Here is a 20,957-nt window from a genome sequence, read left to right on the forward strand (position 1 = left end):
ATTTCTCAAGGCGTCATCACAAGGTTGGTGGGAGGCAGTCAGAGGTCTGTGGGCTGCAATGCCTTTTTTGCCATTGAGCATCTCTGAGATAGACAGGGAAAGTAATGTACTGTATGCAAAGACTTAACAATACTCATCCCCCAACTGTGAACCAGACAAAACCAGGAAGGGGCGATGTTAAAACTTTTAAACTCATGCCGTCCCTTTTGCAGCATTAAAAGCAGGACTGATGCTGATGGACTGTTTGGTGGAAAAAAGTGGGACAGTCATTTTAATTTTTATTTTATTTTAATTGGTATCCTTGTATCAGCGTCAGGCTGTTACACAGGATTGCAAATGATTGGTTAATGATTGATTATATCTCTCCATTCTGTCAGGGTGGAATTTTTCAACGCTCAACTCTATTCCAAAGAAGATGCTTAAAAAAAGGTGTTCAACAAATGATTGTAGGTTTTAGGGAGAGAAGATAGATTTATACAAGTGAGGTAAAGAATCAAAGATGGAAGGATGTGCAGCAAGTTGGGATCATCAAGGACAGAGATGGAAATATGTCGACAGGTTCCAAAAGTGTGCTGGAAAGATTAAAGGAGAATTTTAAAGAACTGATGAATGAGGAAATTGAGGTCAGAAGTGAGCATTCAGAAAACGGGAGCCACAGATGTAATATTTTCTTAGAGGATGTTTTCTGGATAAGAACAAGTGTGAAGTTGCGCAGAGGTATTTTGGAATTATTTAGGACATCTATGAGAGCTGAAAGACAGTGGTGAGATGTTCTGTAGGTGGGACAGAATAATTCAAAGTGGAATTGGGACTGCATAAAGCTCCTTCTTGATTTGATGGTAGGGAACAGACTGATGGAGAAGGTTAGACAGAAATCTCTGTGGATTATCATGTTTGCAGATGATACTGTGATTTTTTGTGAGAGCAGGAAATTGTGAAAAAAACATACCTAGTGGATTGAAATATGTCATACATTATATTCTGAATATAAATGCTTATTTACAGCTTTGAAAAAAAGTAGCTCAGTTGTATTTAGTTGCTGCTTTTCAATTTTTTTTTTTCAACAAATACACAAAAGTTTTCTACTTTACCTCAAATAGACTTAAGCAGGTCCACAATAATTTTTAGGTGTCTTTCACTATGTAATCACAACACATTAGACATTTAATTTTATTTGGGAAAATTTACCCAAAAATATAATCATTATGCAGAAATGGTGATCCTTTTTCATGCCTTGTTTGATATTTATTATTTCTTCAAATTAGAAATGTTATTTGATTATTTAAACATAAGTCAAATAGAAAGAAAAAATATACCAGTTTTCAACATAAGGGCTCCAAAAAAATTTATATAAATAAGTAAATTTGTTTTTATTATGATAAAATGTCAAATTTGGAATAAAGCAATGTTGTATGCAGCATGCTTAAAAAACTAAAAATAAATAGGTATAAGGCAAAAGAAAGGTTTTCACAGAAATAATTCACAACTTTAAATATGATTTTAGTTTAAAAAGATGATACACAATTTTTTTAAAGATGGAAAATTTGTTGAGATTGTCTACAAATTATTTTTATGCATATAACTATACTTAAAATTAAAAACATGATCACTTGGAAAAAATGTTATTATAAACTGGTATTACTGTCTATTTAAAGCAGTCATAATGGTAAATATTTTTAGAAAAACTAACAAAAAACACATTTATTATAAACTGTTGTCAGATAAAGTATCCTTAAGGCCCGTACACACTGGGACGAATATTCGCCAGGCGTTATTCGCCAGCGTTTTTTCGCCACGTTTTTTGTGTTCACACCCAGGCGATTTTCGCTGACGATGAGCCGAGTGAACATGCAATTTCATTCCCTGACATTAGATGGCGCTTAATGTAAAACAGAAATACTCCTGTTCACAAGGTGGCGCTGCGCAACTTTACGCTTCTTAAAGTCGCTTTTCGCTCAGAAGAAGAGAGCAAGTATTTACGCGCTTGTCAGAATCATACAAAGAAAACATGAATATTTCCAGCACCAGTAGCTCCAACTGGTGCTTGGTTCGGGGATATTTTAAAATGTCCGTCATTATTTCGTCGTGGCAGTGTAGATGCTACTTGGCGTCTATCTTCTTCGCTGGTATGTGTGCTCAGAAAGGCAGTTTGATGTTTGAGCGCCCCCAAGTTGTGTTTTACTGTAACTTCAGAAGCTCCAGACACGTGTGCAAAAACGCTGTTCTCATTGGTCGTGTAGTTTTCGACGCAGCGCGTCGAACCAAAAAAACGAACCCGAGGCGTTTTTTAAAAAGTGACGCTTTGACGCGTGGCGTTTTTTCACGTCGGTGTGCACACTCACCTTGGTGCCCTTTGTTTAGTCAAGAGGCGTTAAACGTCGGCGAAAATCGCGGGCGAAATTCGTCCCGGTGTGAACAGGCCTTTAGTGACATTTTACCTGTTTTTATTTGACACACAGATGAATTGTCAACTTGTATTTAGCTCAACAGCACACTAGTTTTTATTGTTACATTTATGAGTTTCTTGCTGATTGTTTATTATGTTGTGTTAAATGCTAATGACACTCTATGTCTCTACAAATCACCATGAATTGCCTTTGTGCATTAAATGTGCAACAAAAATGAAACTCTTTCCTTACAAAAAGCCCCACAACATTAATTCTTTGATACCCACTTCAATGAAAATTGTGTTTTTGGAGTTTTTAGGAGCAGATGAAAAAATGCTGTTTAAAAGAGCTTGTAACTGTGACATAGAACCTTCAACAGCAAGCCACAAGCTCCCTGCTCCGGCTCCTTCCAATTGTAGGTGGCTATATCCATGTGCGTCTTTGTTTTCCTCGACTGAGCTGACATCTGGATCTTAACAGCTGGATAGCTCCAATATTGCTCAGCAATTTTGTTGCACCGCACCACATGTTAGGTTGGGGGTGTGAGGGGCTGTAAGCTAGCTGGAGAAAGTGCAAACAAATGGATGACTGGAAGTGGGGGCGGGCTTATTCCACGCCAACTACCGCTTACAACTTGGAGGCAAGGTTTTGATGAACTCCTGCTGCTCTGTAGAAACTACTTTATGTCATAGAAAACAACAGGTTTCTTGTTTTGACTAAAAATGGCATAATCATATTTAAAAGACAACTGGGAACGCTTTTAAAATAGATCAAAAGATGATCCAAGTGGGACTTTTCACTCAGTCAAATACTGACACACTTACAAGATCAACAGAATAATAAATAGAATTGGTAATTTAATGCTGTTTACTCAGAAAATAGGCTGTGTTTTTCTTAAAACTAGTGCCACATCACATCCGCCTCAGAACCAAACAGGACTTAGTGTCCTGGGTAATCACACTCATACTCTGTACCTGTGATTGCACTGTGCTGATGTGTTTGGAGCTTTAGGTTGCAAAAAGCAGACAATACAGCCGCCACTGTCCAGATGGTTAATCTGCACTTGCATCCAGCTCAAGCATTGACCTGAAATTCTACACACACTTCTTTTAAAATGTAGACCTTGTTTTGTTTTGTTTTTAAATAACTGAACTATACAAATGCATTTTAATCATATAAGTTAGTTAGTTAGTGGTTAGTTTGTCAGGTGCAGTTTTCTAAACACAAAGCAACTTTGGTTGTTGGTTGCCACATCCTGCTGCAACACCAGGAATCGCCTGTTCTGATCAGGACCTTCATATAAATAAAACCAGACTAGGACCACAACACAGATTTGTCAGTCGGGTCTGAAAGCTGGAGTTGAAGTGACAGGCTTTAATTTGTAGGCATGAAGTCAGCTGACCTAAAAAAAAATTCCTCATAAGGGTTGAACTTATACGTGAATATATACATATTAGGATTTTTTTTTAGCCCAAATTGAAATCTGGGAAATTAAAGTTGTTGAAAATAGTTTTAGTTTTTTCTTTGCAGCATATTTATTAAGTTTACCTAATATTCTTGTGTTTTTCCCCCCTTTGATTAGATTTACTGAAGACACTAACAGTCTGAACTGTTGGACGCAGTGCAAATGCAGATCAGACCTGACCTAACCTTTCCTTGCCCTCTGCTCTTCAAAGTTTATTTTGTTCTGCTCCGCTCTGTGTCAGTCAGATGTGAAATGGACACGGTGAGCTGTGAAAATTACGCCTCTTTGGATACACATCACACACTGCAATCGCTAGGCGTGCAGCTCCAATCCCTCCTCGCTCGATCTTTGTTTTCTTTCACACAACTTCAGATTAAATTTTTCTAATGCTAAAGATAATATGTGAGTAACTGGGTTGGATTTGCTGACTGGGTTGTGTTTGTTTTTTGTCCTCTGCTGATGACTTTATGGAAAATTGTGTGTTGAGAGTATGAGGATGAGGCTGATTGCAGATCCCTCCAATCATCACTTGAGATGCAAACAGCTATCAGCCATTTCCTGGTGACTTATCGAAACTGAATGCGAAGAAGAAAAGCTGAATATCCAATCTGCGCAGCATTGATGAGCTATGACAATTCTTCCAAAATATAACCTAAATTTATCATGTGTACATTTAGGGTTTTTTGTTTGAATATGTTGTAATCACACCGTAAAACAAAGAAGAACAAGCCTCATAGCTCAACCCCCTGATGGTTTTATACCACTTCTTAAAATGATCTCCACCACTTCACATTTTTTGCTGAACGCAGCACCGTTTGTTCTTCCAAGACGTTGCTTCTAAAGGAGCTTGTGGAATATGACCTGTTTAACAGTCTTAGAGGCATGAACTGCAAGCCTCAGAACGGATCAGTTGTGCCTGGTGGCTATGAAATAAAGTCTTACACATACATTCATATACCTTAATCACATACCAGTGTGATTCCCAACACATGTTTAAGTTCTTTGGGCTGTTTTCAGGATGTTAACCTCTACATCTCAACTCTCAGCTCTCCTTTGCCTGATCAAATACTAAAATTGTGTTGTTGTTTTTTTAATATTCTTTCGGACTTTTTCTCATGATAGAGGATATATTTAAAGAAAATTAAGCCCAAAAACCCTTTTCTGAGTATTTAGTTTTTCAAATCAGAAAAAAATGCATTTTGAAAAACCTTGTAGCAGTGATGTAGAACCTACTGTCAGCAGGCCACAAACTCCCTGCTATGTTCCTTTCTGATGCATCTACGTCTAGGCCTACTTCACACCAACAGTCCCACGCACAACTTTGAGGCAAATTCCTACTGAACTCCTGCCACTCTGCAGAAACTTTCACAGAAAGCAACTTTTTTTTTTTTAAATTTGGGCTAAAAATGGCATAATCAAATTAAGAGAACACTAAAAACACTTTTAAAACAGATCAAAAGATGATCAAAGTGGATCTTTTCAGCGTTTTGATGAATGCTTTTATATTAAATTTATTTAGACTTGCACGTCTGCTATGAACAACTTTTGATTAAGCTTAATTTACTTGATAGAGGCAAAAAAAAAAATACTCTCAACTACAATAAAATGGACAAAATCATGGGCATGATGATACTTTCCAAACCCGCTTTATTGGATCAGAAAACAAAGTAGAACCCAAGAATCTGTATGAAAACTTTACTTCCAAAAATGGAGGTGTTTGTGGAACTTCAGTGTGTTGTTTTTTGTTTTTTTTTTGCCTCAGGGCTCTTTCTAATCCTCACATGGTCTTCATGTGTTCAAAAGTTCAGAAACGGTTTCGATGTCTTGTCTAAATATAGATGGTATGTATGTTCCGTCTATATGTGCTTGAATGTTAGGTATAGGTTGCTGTGGTTGAACCTGACCCAAAGGATTTTTGCTAGAGTTGAGAGAACAGTGGAGAGTTGGGCTAGCTGATAAACTAGGTAAAAATAGTTGATAAGAGTTTACAGCACAAAACAACAGCGTCTGCTCAGTAGCTGATATACCCCATATTTCCTGGTTGATTTTTTTATGTTTCCCATAAATGGAGGTCAAAATTGATATTTATTTTTACATTTTTCTCTCAACAATGTTTGAAAAAAAAGAGTTTTTAATACTGTCCATCACTGAAAAGTTGCATGTTACTCATTCAAGAAAGTTCACCTATCCTTTTTTTCTTAAGGATCGTCTTGATATTTTAAGCTTTTCTTGTGATAAAAATACTAGTTTAATTAAGAAAGAATGAAAAATATTTAAAAATCACACTTTTTCTGTCAAAACAAAAAGTTTGAAGAACAGAATTAAGAAAGTGTAGGCTCTCCCCTGTTTGTATCAAGATGCATACTCTTCCTGTGGGGGGGAGTGCAGCTTAAAATGCAGCCGTCTGTTTGGGCGACAATGTAGACAGTGACTCACAGACACTTAAGCTGATAAAGACGGATGGATCAGTGCTGAGAGAGGCTCTTTAAACTGTGAGTACCGGAATATTGCGCAAGCTTCTATCAAACAGAGTAAAAGAGAGACCGCTTGCCGTCGGAAACGTCCTACATTTTGCTGTAATAAAACTAATCCTGCAGACAGAAATATGATGAATGACTATACTTTTTTTTTTTTTTGTCATGTCAACAAACTATTCAGAATGTATGCAATGCAACTCCTTTCAACCCCTTGTCACCTGAATTTATTTCCAGCTATGAAATTCACTTGTGTTTTTGCTTTCATCCAGATGTTAAATTAAGGTCATTTTGGACTGGAAAAGGTTTAAAACCTATTTGCATCAATAGGCGTCAATTGGTTGATAGTCATTAAAAAACTAGTTGAATTCAAGCAATTTATCTGTGAAATAAATAGGTCAGATATGAGAAAAAAAAAAAGCCTTTATGGTTATTTATGATGACAGAGAGGCAGGGACTAAATGAGTAGATAAAGTAAGATGTTGTGTTTGAACCGACATGAGAACCTGAGCAGCTGTGAAACTGTAAAAGTGTGAGCTGAATGAGCCGTAAAGGGTGACATACCAGCAGGAAGGACATGGTGTTTTTAAGTTTGCCTGATTTCGATCTGTCGGGTGTTGATCACTTATCGACAAGTGTGATAAAAGCGGGCAGCTCTCATAAAAGGAAGATAAAGGGATATTGTAATAGGCACTTCAAGCTGATAAGGAACCTGCTACACCTTCTCTACTACTACTGACTTCATGAGCTGGAGAATGACAGAACATGGGTACAAACATTGTTTAATAGGATATGCAGCATCTCCAAAGAAAATGTGTTTCATGGCGGTGAAACTCGCCTGTAAATTCCCCAAACCAGTCTTTTGACAATTAATCTTTTTCTAATTCAATTCATCCTCTCATTTTTTAATTGAATCAGCTAATTTCATGTAGCAGTGCTGCATATTTCTAGTGAATGCATGTATTTTTGTTAAGGAGGAATCCACTTTTACCCATTTTTTCCATGTTCCTTTTTTTCAAGAGTTAATAGTTACAGTTATTATTCATCATTCAGTTATGACTGAATGGTGTTCAAATGTGTGACTTTGTCAGGCTTATTTAGAAAAAAAAACACAAATGACTTTAATGTTGAAAATGTCTACTTTTCTTTTAAAAAAGCGGAACGAAAACTGCCGCTATACATTAACAATGTTGCTGTTTTTAAATCACCAAAGCGAGGATGTTTTTCCCACCCTTTCATTTGGACTGTGGTCTTTCATAGAACTTCTTAATAAACTGGTTGTGGAGCCCTAGCCCTTCTCCAAAAAGGGGTGGCATGTTGTTTAAGACCCACTCTGATATAACTAGAATTTTTTGATTTTTTTTTTTTAACATATTCTTTGGCCTTTTTCTGATGATGGTGGACATATTTATATAGACATCACTCTAGTCCTCAGCTCTGCACTCCACTGGCTCTGTTAATTCAGTTGAAACTTTTACTGTTTGTTTTAGCTAGCTCTCGCCCCAGTTTACTTACTGGACTTTGAACTGTTCGCAACTATTCTTGAGTTTTAAGGTCTGCTAACCAATATTTCCTTGATGTGCCAAGGTCACGACGGAAACACTGGGGTAACAGCGCTTTTTCCATTGCAGGCCCTCAGTTATGGAATAACATTCCTGAAGAACTGTGCATGACCTCTACAGTTTTAAATATTATAATTTGCCTTTTTAGAATGGCTTTTAATATCCAGAAGTTGAAGGCATTTTATTTTATTGTATTCATTTTATTACATTATTATTTATAATTTATGTATTTTATTGCTTTCTGAACTTTATGCTCCTTCTAATTGTGTTCTTAATTCTTCTGTCTTTCTTTTATTGTGAAGAACTTCAGTAAGGAGTTGTAAAGAGCTATATAAATAAAGATTCATTCATTAAGTCATTCGTTAAGTCATTCATTAAGTCATTCATATATTAGGAAAATTAAGATTAAAATTGCACTTCTGAGTTTTTCTTTAGTTAAATCATTGTGAATTAGGAGCAGGTGAAAAAACGTCATTGGAAAAAGCTTGTAGGTGTGACATTAAGGCTACAACGGCAAGCCTCAATCTCCTGGCTCTGATATATTCTGATGCATCCACTTGCAGACAAATAGATCCATGTAGGTCTTTGGGCAGTTGTGTTGCCTCTTCTCCCATGAACCCAACAGACTCAAAGCACAGACTTTGGCGGACCCATCATCACACATCAGCACCTTCTGGTTTACCACTCCGTTGTCCTGACTAAAACTGACATGATTGACATCAAGCCAGATGTAAATGTAATGTGGACTGTATTTACCCATAATTTATCAATTTAGCACGTCACTACATTTTGACCCCACATCACATTACTGGACATTACTGCATTAAACAGGCCAGGTTTGTTAAGTCAGTAATACAGAGAAAAACTCAAAAGACAATGTTTTCTTGAAGAAAAAATGCTTCTTTCTTAAACAGGCTCTTTGTCCTGCACATTTCATTCATGTTCTATGTTCGTTTTTATTTTGACTGCCAAGCTGGCTCCTATTGCCACTACAGTTACATCCTGACTGTGTTTTTATGTCAACAGGCCAGGAGCATGGGGTGATGAGGACTCTCATCAGCGGACTTCGGTGCAGATGACTAGGGATGGACAGGAAAGCACCTCGACAGTAAGTAAAAGTAATGAAAAAAGACCATGGAACTACTTAGACTAATTGTATACAAATAAATAATTTCTTAAAGATTTGCCTCTATGAAAAAAAAAATATTTAGATAACGTGAGATCTAAAATCAAGAACTTTTTGCAGCTCTTTTCTGCTTTTTTCACATCTGATTTCTTGCACTTTCAAAAAGATGGTAGGTTTTTACCCTCCCATTTGTACGAGTTTAGTTTAACGTTGTGTGCAACAAGTTCAAGATTAAACGTGTTGCTTGTCTCGTGCCTGCAAAAAAAAGCCCAAATCATGAGCCTCCCTCTACCTTGCTGTACTGTGTATTTTTTTCACTGCATCAACTAAATCCCAAGAAAGTAAAAAAACATGGTTTCAAGAAGAAATGTCTTATTTTCTGTCTTGCAAGAAAAAAATATCTTATCAAGACAAATTCTCAACAGCAAAATAATCCAAAGTTTGAGAAATCATGACTTCAGCGTATAGAATTTTTTTTCTTAAAACAAGAACTCTTGGTAATAAAATTTTTCTTAACCCATTGGCAGACTGTTTTTTTTTTTTTTTTTTTTTGCTTATTTAAAAAACTGTTTTCAAATTTTGAGAGTTTTTCACTTATGTCCAGGGTGACAGTTATAGCAGTGTCTGTTTAGACCATACATAACGCAGGGTGTTAAAGCCAAACAGCTGCACTTTTGTTTCTGTAGGAAATCATTTCACAAGACTTGTGGTTTGTTCAGATGTAATTTTCTGCACTTTAGTCATGCTTTCCTGTTATTTTTTGACAGAGAGTTCTTTCTTCCTACATACAATAGTCGTTCAGTGTTCTTGTAATTGTGCTATCATAAACTTTACCTTTGTACATGCTCTGAAAACTGCAGGGTCTGAAAAAGAGTACTGGCTATTTTTGTTTTTCTCTGAACATGGCATGATTTATTGTTCGGGTAAATTTGCCAAGACTTGAATTCCTGGGAAAATGTGCAGCTGTCATAAATGTTATCAGTCCCTCCAGTATTTTTGTGCAATTTTTTTACCATTGAAAAATCGCAACATTTCTTTATTTAATTTATTTAATTTTTTTATTTGTTTTGTCCAACAACTAAGCAAACAGATTAAAGCTGAAGGCCTTTTGTGTTGGACAGGTTTTAATATCACAAAAAGAGGTTATATAACTTTGAAAAACCATAGTGTAAATTTGTATAAACCCCTTTTTGTTACTTTAATATTTTTTATTTCTTTGTTACATTTAGTGTGTGTGGGTAGGGAGAGGGGAATAATGTCAGAGGGGTGGAAGAGAATAAAAGGAAGAGAGGTGGAGAATGTGAAAAAGACAAATATTACATCAAAGGTAAAATTCTGACATGAAGATGAGCGGAAGATATCTGTCCATCAATACACTGTGGGTTAGAAGGGGGGATAAAGCAGACAGGGAGCAGTGTGGTAGTGTGCACGTGGGGGTGGAGATACATGCATGCTGCCAGAGTGAACCGTGTGTTCATAAGGGGAACCACATCATACCCAGCCCGACCAGCCAGACCAGGAAAGGGGGGGGGGACCCCAGCCCGGGAGAGGGGGAGGAGGGGACCGCCCACCCACCCAGCCAGGCGCAGAGGGGGCCCCCTTACATTGGCCCCCCCCCGGCGCTGAGAGGCATAGGCGAACCCGGCATCTGGGCCCCCAGGCCACTGGACAGGCGTGCTTGGCCGTACGAGGCGGCAGCCATGGGGGCCACCAGGCGCCGGACACCGAGACGCGGGCCAAGGGCTAAGCCAGGGCCCTGAGAACCCATGGGCCGCCCACCACCCAGCCGGAGCCCCATTTCCGCAAGCCAGCCCCAGCATCCAGCCCAAGCAACCCAGAGATTACCGCGCAACCACAGCTCCACCACAACTCCACCACAGCTCCACCCCCCCCACTACTCTACCCTCTACAACCCTCCTCACCCGCCATATTATCCGACCCCTCCTCCCATACCCCCTCTAATGCCTTCCCCACTCAGCAATGGGGAGGGAGAGCCCCAGAGGAACCCGGCAAGCCAGCCCCAAGGTCTGTCCCATCCATGCACTCACGCACACATGCTCACAATCTTCTGGGTGCCCCCCACCCCCCTTTGCCACCCAGTAACCCCCCCGGCCGTTCAATCCCCCAGCGCCGCACGCCTGACCACCACTGCAGCCGGCAGGATACCCAGAAGCCTGGCCGCCCTGAGAGGACCAGGCGGGTGAACACCGGCCGGCCCTCCCCGACCCCACTGATGTATGGTGGTGTGGGTGTACTGTGTGTGTGCTGCAGGTAAAATAAGAGGTCTCCAGTGTGGCGGGCCCCAGCGCTGAAAAATCTCAACATTTCTTAATAACAAGCCTTTTACAAAAAGTGTTTTTTTTGTTTTTAATTTACATTTTCCTCTAATAGTCGGACGTTGAATTTGTCTTTTAACACAGACATCATTAGAAAACACTTATTTCAGTTAAAGAGATTTTATGGACTAAACACTTGAACGTAAGTCTGTTATTAAAATCATTTGAATACTTTTTATTAGGATCAATTGTATATTTAATTTTTTTGTTTACATTTCTATATTAACAGATAATAAGCCATTCTATCAAGTTGACTCTGTGTGATAAAAAAAACGTTACCTTTATATCTGATAACATTAAATAAGCTCATAATTAACTTAAAAAGCCTTAAACTAGATTATTTTCTAGCTGCAATAATTTGAATCCTTTGTTAAGATCAAGATGCCACGTGGTGAGACATACTTTATTTTTCCCTTTTTGGCATAGTTTTTTTTAAATGCATTAAAAAAGGATTGCTTTCTTATTAAAATACAGTTACAATGTTGCTGTGCATCCCTAAAAAGTCTTAAATTATCTAAAGGCAATATAAAAAAAAAACACGGGATTGCTCGAGATCATAAAATGTTTTCTCAAGAGCTGCTAGCCAATGTTTTTGTGATGGAAAGTTTAATCAATGGAAGAGAATAGATTAATTTTACTTGTAACACTTAATTTTTATCTACAACACGATCAAGACCCGCATAGAACGTGACATTTTCTTCCCCCCATCTGCAGTCTGTGCTCCAACCTCAAACTTCTAAAATCCCTGTCAAATAGAACAGAAGACAGTCTTCACTTCATACGTCCCAGTTCATCTTTCCCTGTTTAGCTCATTCTTTTACAGCAATTATGTTGCTTTTTTAAACACTGCACCCTGTTCTGTGTCCTGATTGGCTGGAGACTTCGTCAATCAATCTCCGTGTCTCCTGGACAGAAATGCGGAGCTCTTCAGATCTATAGAAGTCTGTGGTCGTGATCAAATCTGTTTTCATTCAAAGATCCTGGACATAATTTCTATAAAGGGTTGAGAATTTAAACAAGAGAAAGGGTGAAAATATTCATGTCTGTCTGAGAAAAGTGTAGAAAGTGGGCAGTGAGGAGTTTTACTGCCATAAACGTCTGTAATCATACTCGGTGGATTTCACCTATCATAGTTATTTTGAGAACGTAACTCCTGCAATAAACGAGGGAAATCTGTACTGGTGAAAAGGTAACGCTGGTATATGCGTAGCTGCAGCAGAACACGTAGAAATTTTGCTTTTTTTCATTATTACTGGATGAGAAACAGACGTGCAGGACACAGCTGCTCAGTTTGAGCGCAAACTGTGAGACGTGTGAGGAGCTGCAGCCCTCAAAGTCTCAGCGGGAAAATGACAGGAGAGGATCCACTATTTATTGTTTTTTCTTTTTAATGCATCAGTATCAGTGTTGCCAGATAGTGTCACTGTTTTCCAGCCCAGAAGTCATCTGAAAACCGCCAGACACAGCAAAAAACTGCCCAACAGGGGTGGGGGTGGGGGATGGGGGGGCACGCACATACGTGTGTTTGTATATATGTGTGTATTTTTATATATATATACGAAATATTCAATAGTTTCATATATCAGCCCAATAGGGACTAATTAAATATATATATATATATATATATACATATATATATATATATATATATATATATATATATATATATATATATATATTTAATTAGTCCCTAAATTTTACACGGAAATCTTCAAACATACAATAATTTTATATTACATTATATTAAAATCTATGAAATCTGGGGCAGGGTTAGACAGATTCCTGACTTTTGTCTTTGAAAATCAGTTATTTGGCCATTTTTTAATTTCATAAATAGTGTTATTTATTTTATTAGAAGGATCATGAATGAATAAAACTTTATTATAGGGCTTTACAAGAAAAGACAGATAAAAAAAGTTTAAAGAAAAAAAGTTATTGTGGCCCTCACAAAAAAAATTTTGGGGACCCCGCAATAGCATCCATGTGGTGTTGGAAGATTTGTTATTTTTCACCCTTCCTATCATTCAAACACCACGTGAATGCAAGTTTTACCCGAGGTACATCTAGCTGTTGGTGCGATTGGCTAAAAACTCTAAAATGCTCTGTTTTAAAATGTAATTTTCAATCCAAATGTTTTCATCCAGATTCCATGTTATTTCTTTCTCACTCCACTTCTGCTCCTGGTCTGGCCCTTCTATCCAATTTTAGAACCCTATGTGGCCCGCGAGTCAAACTAATTGCCCACCCCTGCTCTAGCAGCATTCACCAGCCCAGCTAAAGGAAGCCGACGCTTCACTGCAAAAAAAGAAAAGTTCGTAGAACTTAAAATTGTAAGGCAACAAACTTCGGTAAAATTTTGAGTTAAGGACCTAAACTCAATATTTTAAGTTTTGTGTTGGAGTTTTCAAACTCATTTATCTAAGTTCTTCTAACTCAGTTGTAAGTTGTATGAACTTAAAAGTTAAAGTTGGATTGACTTTGAATCGTAATTTTGACCAACTCAGATGTAAGTTACAGTAACCTAAAATGTCACTTAATCCTAACTCTGAATCTTAATTTTTCAGAACTCAGGCTTAGATGTACAAACTTAATTTTATAGGCTGTAACAACTGTAAATTCCAATTATTGGTGATTTGACCAAAGGTTGAAATAACTTTAATTTGAGTTGTAAGAGCACCTCTGTTCTTGACTTTGAATTCGGCTTCATGATCACACATACTTTATACCCTGCCACATTTTCATACTTCCACATGCAACCCAGATCTTTTCAAGATCATTGAGGCACAGGTGAGCAGTCACAGCTCACCTGCATGTGTGCAGCAGGACAAATATTTAAATTTGACCATATTCTATAACTGCAACAACATGAGGAGTGTCACTTCTCTTCACACCTCCCTAACTCAAGGTGTGGGAATCAACCATGAGTCTTAGTTGCCATGGGCGGGGCTAAGGCCAGGTTCACCAAAACGTCGTTTACGGGGGGGGGGGGGGGGGGGATTCCAGAAAGCAGGTTTTAGTTACAACGGCAAGTTTGAGGCTAAGGAAGTTGATAACCTCAGCTTTCGGTTCCAGAAATGGAGGTATGTTTCAGGATATGTCAAATTGCCATAGCAAATCTTGCTCTGAAGATAACCTGGTCTGGAGCAGGTTTAGTTGAAGGTTAGTTTTTTTTCAGAGAGGTGAAGCAGCATGGCGTGTCCATTTGAAGATGATTTAGTGGATGAAGAAGCTCAGATAATACTTTTTCCACCGTGAGAGGGTGATTAGACCACATATGGATGTTGGAAAGAGAAACTTTTTTACTTTGATCTAACTTAATTATTTGCTTCAGTTAAGATAAACATTTTTTTGCTTAACTACATGTTATCTTAAAAATAACATGTAGTTATCAGACATTTATTTTACTTTCATTCAAATTAATTCAATTAAGTAGGTGTAACTTTGATGCTGCTGTTAGATCGGCACCGCAAGGAATTGTGGGATACAATGTACTTTATGGACTTGCTAATAATTATGTCATTAAATAAGAGTAAAAACATACCTGCAGACGCTTCTTGACAAACCACTCAATCAGTGGACAATGCCAACTCCAAAAGTTGGCATTCCCGCATTTCACAATTAAAAAAAATAAGTTCACAGAACTTTATCACACTGTAATGAACTGCAACTTAGATATATAAGTACAGACAACTCAATAAATAATGTTGAACTGTATGACTACCTTAACTTGCTGAACTGACTTAAATTGTTGAATTGATTAGTAGAACTTATATTATAGAGTTATTACATCATAAAAGATTTTGTTAAGTCAAAAAATTTTAAGTTGGATTTATTACAGTGTTGGCTTGTCTGCCTTTAGTCTGTAATTACCCCCAAATCACCTGGCTGGTGTGAATCTGTGCTTCATGCTGTGAAGCAGGTATGCTGAGCATACTGAGCACTTCAGTGCTCTTCTGTAGCATCTGTTTTTATGGCTGCATTTGGGCTTCAGTCCTTTATATGACCACTTTTTAACTAGAAATAAAAATCTGCTTAAGGACCCACTTTAATGAAAATTGTGTTTTTGGTGTTTTTAACATGTTTCAAACTTCTTGTGGCATTTTTCTCATAATGGAGGACATAAATTATAAAACATTAAGCCCAAAATTGCATTTCTGACTATTTCATTATGTAAATTGTTGTGAATCAGGAAACGATGAAAAAAACGCTGTTTAAATAAGATCATATTTGTTGAAAATCCACTGAACGGGCCTCAAGTTCCTTGCTCCGCCCAATTCTGGTAAAGCTACAGATGTTCGTCTTTGTTTTATTCATCCGAGCTGATTTCTGGCTCAAAACTGTAAAAAAGGATAGCTTTAATATTGTTTGCCGTTATTGTTGCACCAGTAATGTTAGGTTGGGAGTGTGAGGGGCTGTAAGTTAGTAAGAGAACATATAAAACAAATAGCTCAGTTATAGGTGACAGGAAAAGGACTGGGGTTTCTCTGTGCCAATGGTCCCATCCACAACTCAGAGGGAAATGTATGATGAACTACTGCCGCTCTGCAGAAACTATGTCCTAGAAAACACAAGTTTAGGATTTTTCTCAAACGGCATAATCATAATTTAAAGACTACTGGAAACGCTTTTGAAAATAGATTTAAAGACGAACAGAGTGAAAGTTTAAGAGGGGAGCGCAGTGTCACTGTTAAAAAAAGCTAGACAGACAATTCCAAACATTGTTCAACAATATTTGGTCAGACGATGGGAGATTAATTAACCTAGTGCTGTTATTACATAACAACTATTTATTCCAAATTCAAAAGATGCACAAACCAACTTCAAGGCAGTGAGAGCACCTGAGCTCCAGTCCGTGCCCCAGAAAGACGTCTGACCAGAAGAGTGAATGACAGAGTTATATCATTTTAAATTGACCCAACGACAGACTGGTGACCTGTACAGGGTGTACCCTGCCTTCACCTAACAGTTGCTGAGATAGTCTCCAGCAACCCCTTGACCCCAAAAAGGATGAAGCGGGTTCTGAAAATAGATGAATGAATTTTGAATTGATGAAAACAATTGCTCAAAAATTCGGGGGCTTAATGTAAAAATAGACCTTGTAGAAAATGTATGTCACGGTTGAGACAGGACACAAATGCAGGACAGCGAAAGAGCTTCAAAAGCAAACAAGGTTTAATCACACTTGGTACTTGAAATGACTGAAGCAAACTTACAGAACGACCCAGTGACAAGAAACAAACAGACCAGGGTTTAAATACACAAATGGGAATGACAAACAGGTGAGCAGACAGGTGCCGGTGATGACTGGTGAAGTTACCTAGTGAAACAAAAGGGGCCCTGAAAGGAAGTAACAAAATAAAAGCCCAAAACGGAAGTGAGAAAACACCCACCAAACCCGCCCTGGCTCCGGCTCCTGACAATGTATGCATGGTAGCCCAGCTGTACACAACGGGTGTTTTTTTTGTATGCAAGTTCTCAAATTGATTTGTTTACTTAAAAGAAAAGATCTTAAAATACTCAAATTTAATAACCTTGAATCCGTTTAAATTGTAATCTTTATTATTACACAAAAAACCTTGAGCTGTGGGTAAAGAACATCTCAGGGAGTGTGTTATTAACATGCCATGATCATTTCCGGTGTGCCACATGAATATGTTTAGGCACCTCGATGTCATTTTATAGTTTGCTTTTCTTTTCCAGTTTGGTGAATGACATAAACAACACTGGACAACAAGAGGAGCAGCAGGAATTTTTGAACTCCCTGGAGATCGTTGTTCTCTCTATTGTTCTCTCCATCATCATCATCATGACGGTGTTTGGGAACCTGTTGGTTATGGTGGCACTCTGCACGGACAGGCACCTGAGGTGAGCCTGGTGTGTGGATCTGTGCTGGACGGACAGCATAATACAACCTAGAAAACTCCAGATCCTGCTACGTTTAGTAAAACAAACAAAAACCGTCTGCAGACTAAGCTGTCTTTACTTGAAAAGCATTATATTTTCTTTAGCCATCTATGAGATGGGAGGTTATTCTTTAAGCTCTTTAAACTAGACTAGAACGGCATACCAAATCTTGCATGAAGAGCATCATATAGAGGTCAGTGAGATCAAATTTGTTTTCTTAAGGCTAAAATGAAGCCACAACCTGAAAACATTCTGGAGTTGGGTTAGAGTTAGGGTGAGGGTTGCACTGCATGAAGCAAATGGTGGTCACACCAGAAACCGACCAGTTTTCTGAGTCCCCAGACCCCCTCAATAAAACAAAACTGCACATTTTAAAGTGGCCTTTTATTGTACCCAGTCTAAGGCACACCTGTGAAATAATCATGCAGTCTAATCAGTATGTTGATATGGACACCTATGAGGTGGGATGGATTATCTCAGCAAAGGAGAAGTGCTCTCTATCACAGATTTAGATTTGTGAGCAATATTTGAGAGAAATGGTTATTCTGTGTTAGTAGAAAATGTATCTGGTCTTTGAGTTCATCTCATGACAAATGGGAGCAAAAACAAAAGTTTAGTTTTTATGTTTTTGTTCAGTATGTATAGGGTATAATTGCAAAAATCTCCCCAAAATCACCTCCTATTCTGTTTTTCAAAGCTGGACACTTGAATGTTTTCTTCTTTACAGGTCATTTTAAGAACTGATATGAAAACGTAAAATTTTAATTGCTTTTGAATAATTCTTTTGTGTCGTTTCCTCTTAGAAAGAAAAAGACCAACTACTTCATTGTGTCGTTGGCGTTTGCTGATTTACTGGTCGCCCTAGTTGTGATGCCATTCGCTGCCATTGAGTTGACCACTGGTCAGTGGCATTACGGGGAGCTCTTCTGCTTGGTGCGAACATCACTGGATGTTTTGTTGACCACAGCATCCATTCTGCACCTGTGCTGCATTGCACTAGACAGGTTTGTGTGTGAGCACATTTGATTTCCATGGAGTGGGTCTGAATTATAAAACTTAGGACTTCAAGCTATATTCAGACTGGCTGCAGCAACTCACGTTAAAGCAGCAACTTTAATTGAAGTCTATGTAAAGCCTATGTACATGTGTATAGCACGTTCCAGAACATGCAACGCATGTCTGGTGTGAACATAGCATTGGAGAAAGTCTGCACAGAAACACATTGAAACATCTGTATGTTTCTTATCCAGAAACCAGTTTGTGTGTTTTTTTCCAGATATTATGCTATCTGCTGCCAGCCTTTGGTCTACAGACACAAGATGACCCCTGTAAGAGTGGCTGCCATGCTCAGCGGTTGCTGGCTCATCCCCATGTTCATCTCCTTCCTGCCCATCATGCAGAGTTGGAATGAAATTGGTATCGAAGACATAGTGAGTATTTAGTTACTAAGATCACAAGACAGCATATGATCACATGATTGGTAACTCTTTCAAAACATGTTAGTTTTACAGCTGTCTTTATAAGTGTTGGTAATGTTACTTAAAAAAATAAATAGGTTATTGTTACTCACTACTTGATCCTATAAGTAACTGAGTTTCTAACTGCATTACTCTGTGGTAAAAGTAACTAGTGACCAGGAAAAATATTTTCTTTCGTTAAATACTGACAAGCAAAATTGAGATTTTCTAATCAGTTTTCAATAGTCAATTAAAATGAGTACAATAGACATGAAATTTTTTTTTTTAAACTTCAGTATTTATTACATAGTAGTAAGTATTTTGTTCAAAGTGGCTGGATAGTTTAGATGGTTTAGTTGGTTAATCAGAGTTCGATTCCCAGGGAGCAGGATGAGCTTCATCCCATGTGGGTCCTTGGGCAAGACCCTTCAAACAATTGCCCAAATGTGTAGTCACACGGCGGCCCGAGTCTGGGTTTCCCTTTCCCGGTCCCTAGCCCGGATAAAATACAGGGTTGTTTAAGGACTGGAATCCGGCATTGAAATCTCTGCCAAACCAATTATGCAAATCAGTGAAAGCTGATTAACTGTGGCGAACCCTGAAGGGATGTGTTGAAAGGTAAACAACAATAACAATAGAGATTGTATTCAACATAAAAGTAAACATTGAAATAACATAAAGGGCCTTTAACATCTCAGATGTCACCGGCGACACTTAAATAACACACACTTTATGCCGTACCGTAACTCTTTGACTCTTTGAAAAGCTACAAAGTTCAAGGTGTAGGTGAGTTTTTTTTCTTTTGTTTTTATAAAATCTTTATTTAGCCAGCGGAAAAAAACCTTAGCTGCATTTACATGGGCAAGAGTAATCGGAAAGAACGCCTGATCGGAAGAAAAACGCGTCATGTAAACATGCTGTTTGGAAAAATCTGCCCCATCATACTCGTTCGGATCAAAATTTCTTTACGATCGAGATAGCTGGGTTTATACCGATTGTTTATCCAATCGTGTTGCATGTAAACGGTTCATTCCGATCGTGTGTCACTACTGTTCTGGTTTAACGTCATACACAGACGTTTTTTTGCTCCAGATTAAGCTTTGGAGCTCAAACAGGACGGACCGGCTGCTCTGCGGAGGCCTGGTGCAAAGCACCGCTCCGCTCTCTTACACCCCTCACGAGGGGGGTGCGGGGGAGGAGCGCTTCATGCCCCGTGACGTCTGGAGCCTGTGTGGCTCGGGTGCCGGTGGACCGAGCGAACTGTGTCTCTGAGCAGAGCAGCCGGCTTAATAACTTTGTGTTTTCAGGGGAAGGGAGGAGGATGCTTTGTTATGTGTTCGTTTTTTTGTCTGGTCATGTTTGGGAGACGTCGGACTGCGATTCGTCCCGCCGCTCTGGGTTAGCGGCTGCTGGACTCAGGAGAACCGTGTGTCCGAGCAGAGCTCGGCCAGCTCACACAGCGGCTTTGGGGCGGCGTGTGAGATTTTCAAAGCAGAAATGTCACTCAGTCCTTAGAAACTGTTTAAACAATCATGTGGATTTGTGTTTCCAGTCGTGTCCCGACAAAATAAAGGCTGATGTTATTCCCACATATTTACGTACAGCCAAGCTGCAGATTGCAGCATTCCCCGCATGGATTTTATGTTCATCAAACAAGGCTAATATTGTTAGCACGTGTTAGCCTTCTCTTACCTTCTCATACCTTGGCTTCTTCCAGCTCTGTTCTTCCACAAACAAAAGCACGGACCACACGGATTAAAAATAAAATGATGAGCAAACAGGCGCTTCATAATATTCATAACATTAATAAAAGCACGTTTGGAAGATCGTCTCGTATATTACCGAGCTGCTGCATGAATGTATATGGCAGAAAGGTTTGTTTTCTGTGGGACTCATTTCCTCTTCCTGTTTATTCAACACTACTGCGAATCCGGGCGCCAGTGGTTAAAAAAATAAAAAATCTTATAACCCATGCGCACGGTTTACTAATCATTAGTCCCAGGCTACACAAATTCACATGATTGCTTGCACGGTTTCTTAGGACTCTTCATTTAAAAGCCGCCTCCGCCCGTCCCAAAGCCACTTCTCTGCTTGGAGATACAAATCTCCTGAGAGACACGGTTCTCCTGAGTCCAGCAGCCCGCTCACGCAGAACAGGTGAACGGACTGCGGTCCGAAGCCTCCTCCGTTGCCTGCACACTGTAACAATGCACCCTCCCCTGGCTACAAACAGAAGCTACGAGTCG

The 20,957-nt window shown here is 38.7% G+C and overlaps 1 protein-coding gene across 2 annotated transcripts in view; it reads left to right on the forward strand.

Moving 5' to 3' along the window:
* The window catches only part of LOC101158620 (5-hydroxytryptamine receptor 4), an 83,046-nt gene that overhangs the window by 33,428 nt on the left and 28,661 nt on the right, over positions 1 to 20,957 (forward strand). For both annotated transcript variants that reach the window (XM_011481932.3, XM_020707796.2), the window contains exons 2-5: positions 8,915 to 8,996; positions 17,051 to 17,215; positions 18,058 to 18,258; positions 18,531 to 18,684. In XM_011481932.3, the coding sequence (XP_011480234.1) occupies positions 8,974 to 8,996; positions 17,051 to 17,215; positions 18,058 to 18,258; positions 18,531 to 18,684 (543 nt within the window). In that variant the 5' untranslated portion in view covers positions 8,915 to 8,973. The remainder of the gene's footprint in view (positions 1 to 8,914; positions 8,997 to 17,050; positions 17,216 to 18,057; positions 18,259 to 18,530; positions 18,685 to 20,957) is intronic.

Source organism: Oryzias latipes, chromosome 12 (assembly GCF_002234675.1).
Source record: "Oryzias latipes chromosome 12, ASM223467v1".
NCBI lineage: Eukaryota > Metazoa > Chordata > Actinopteri > Beloniformes > Adrianichthyidae > Oryzias > Oryzias latipes.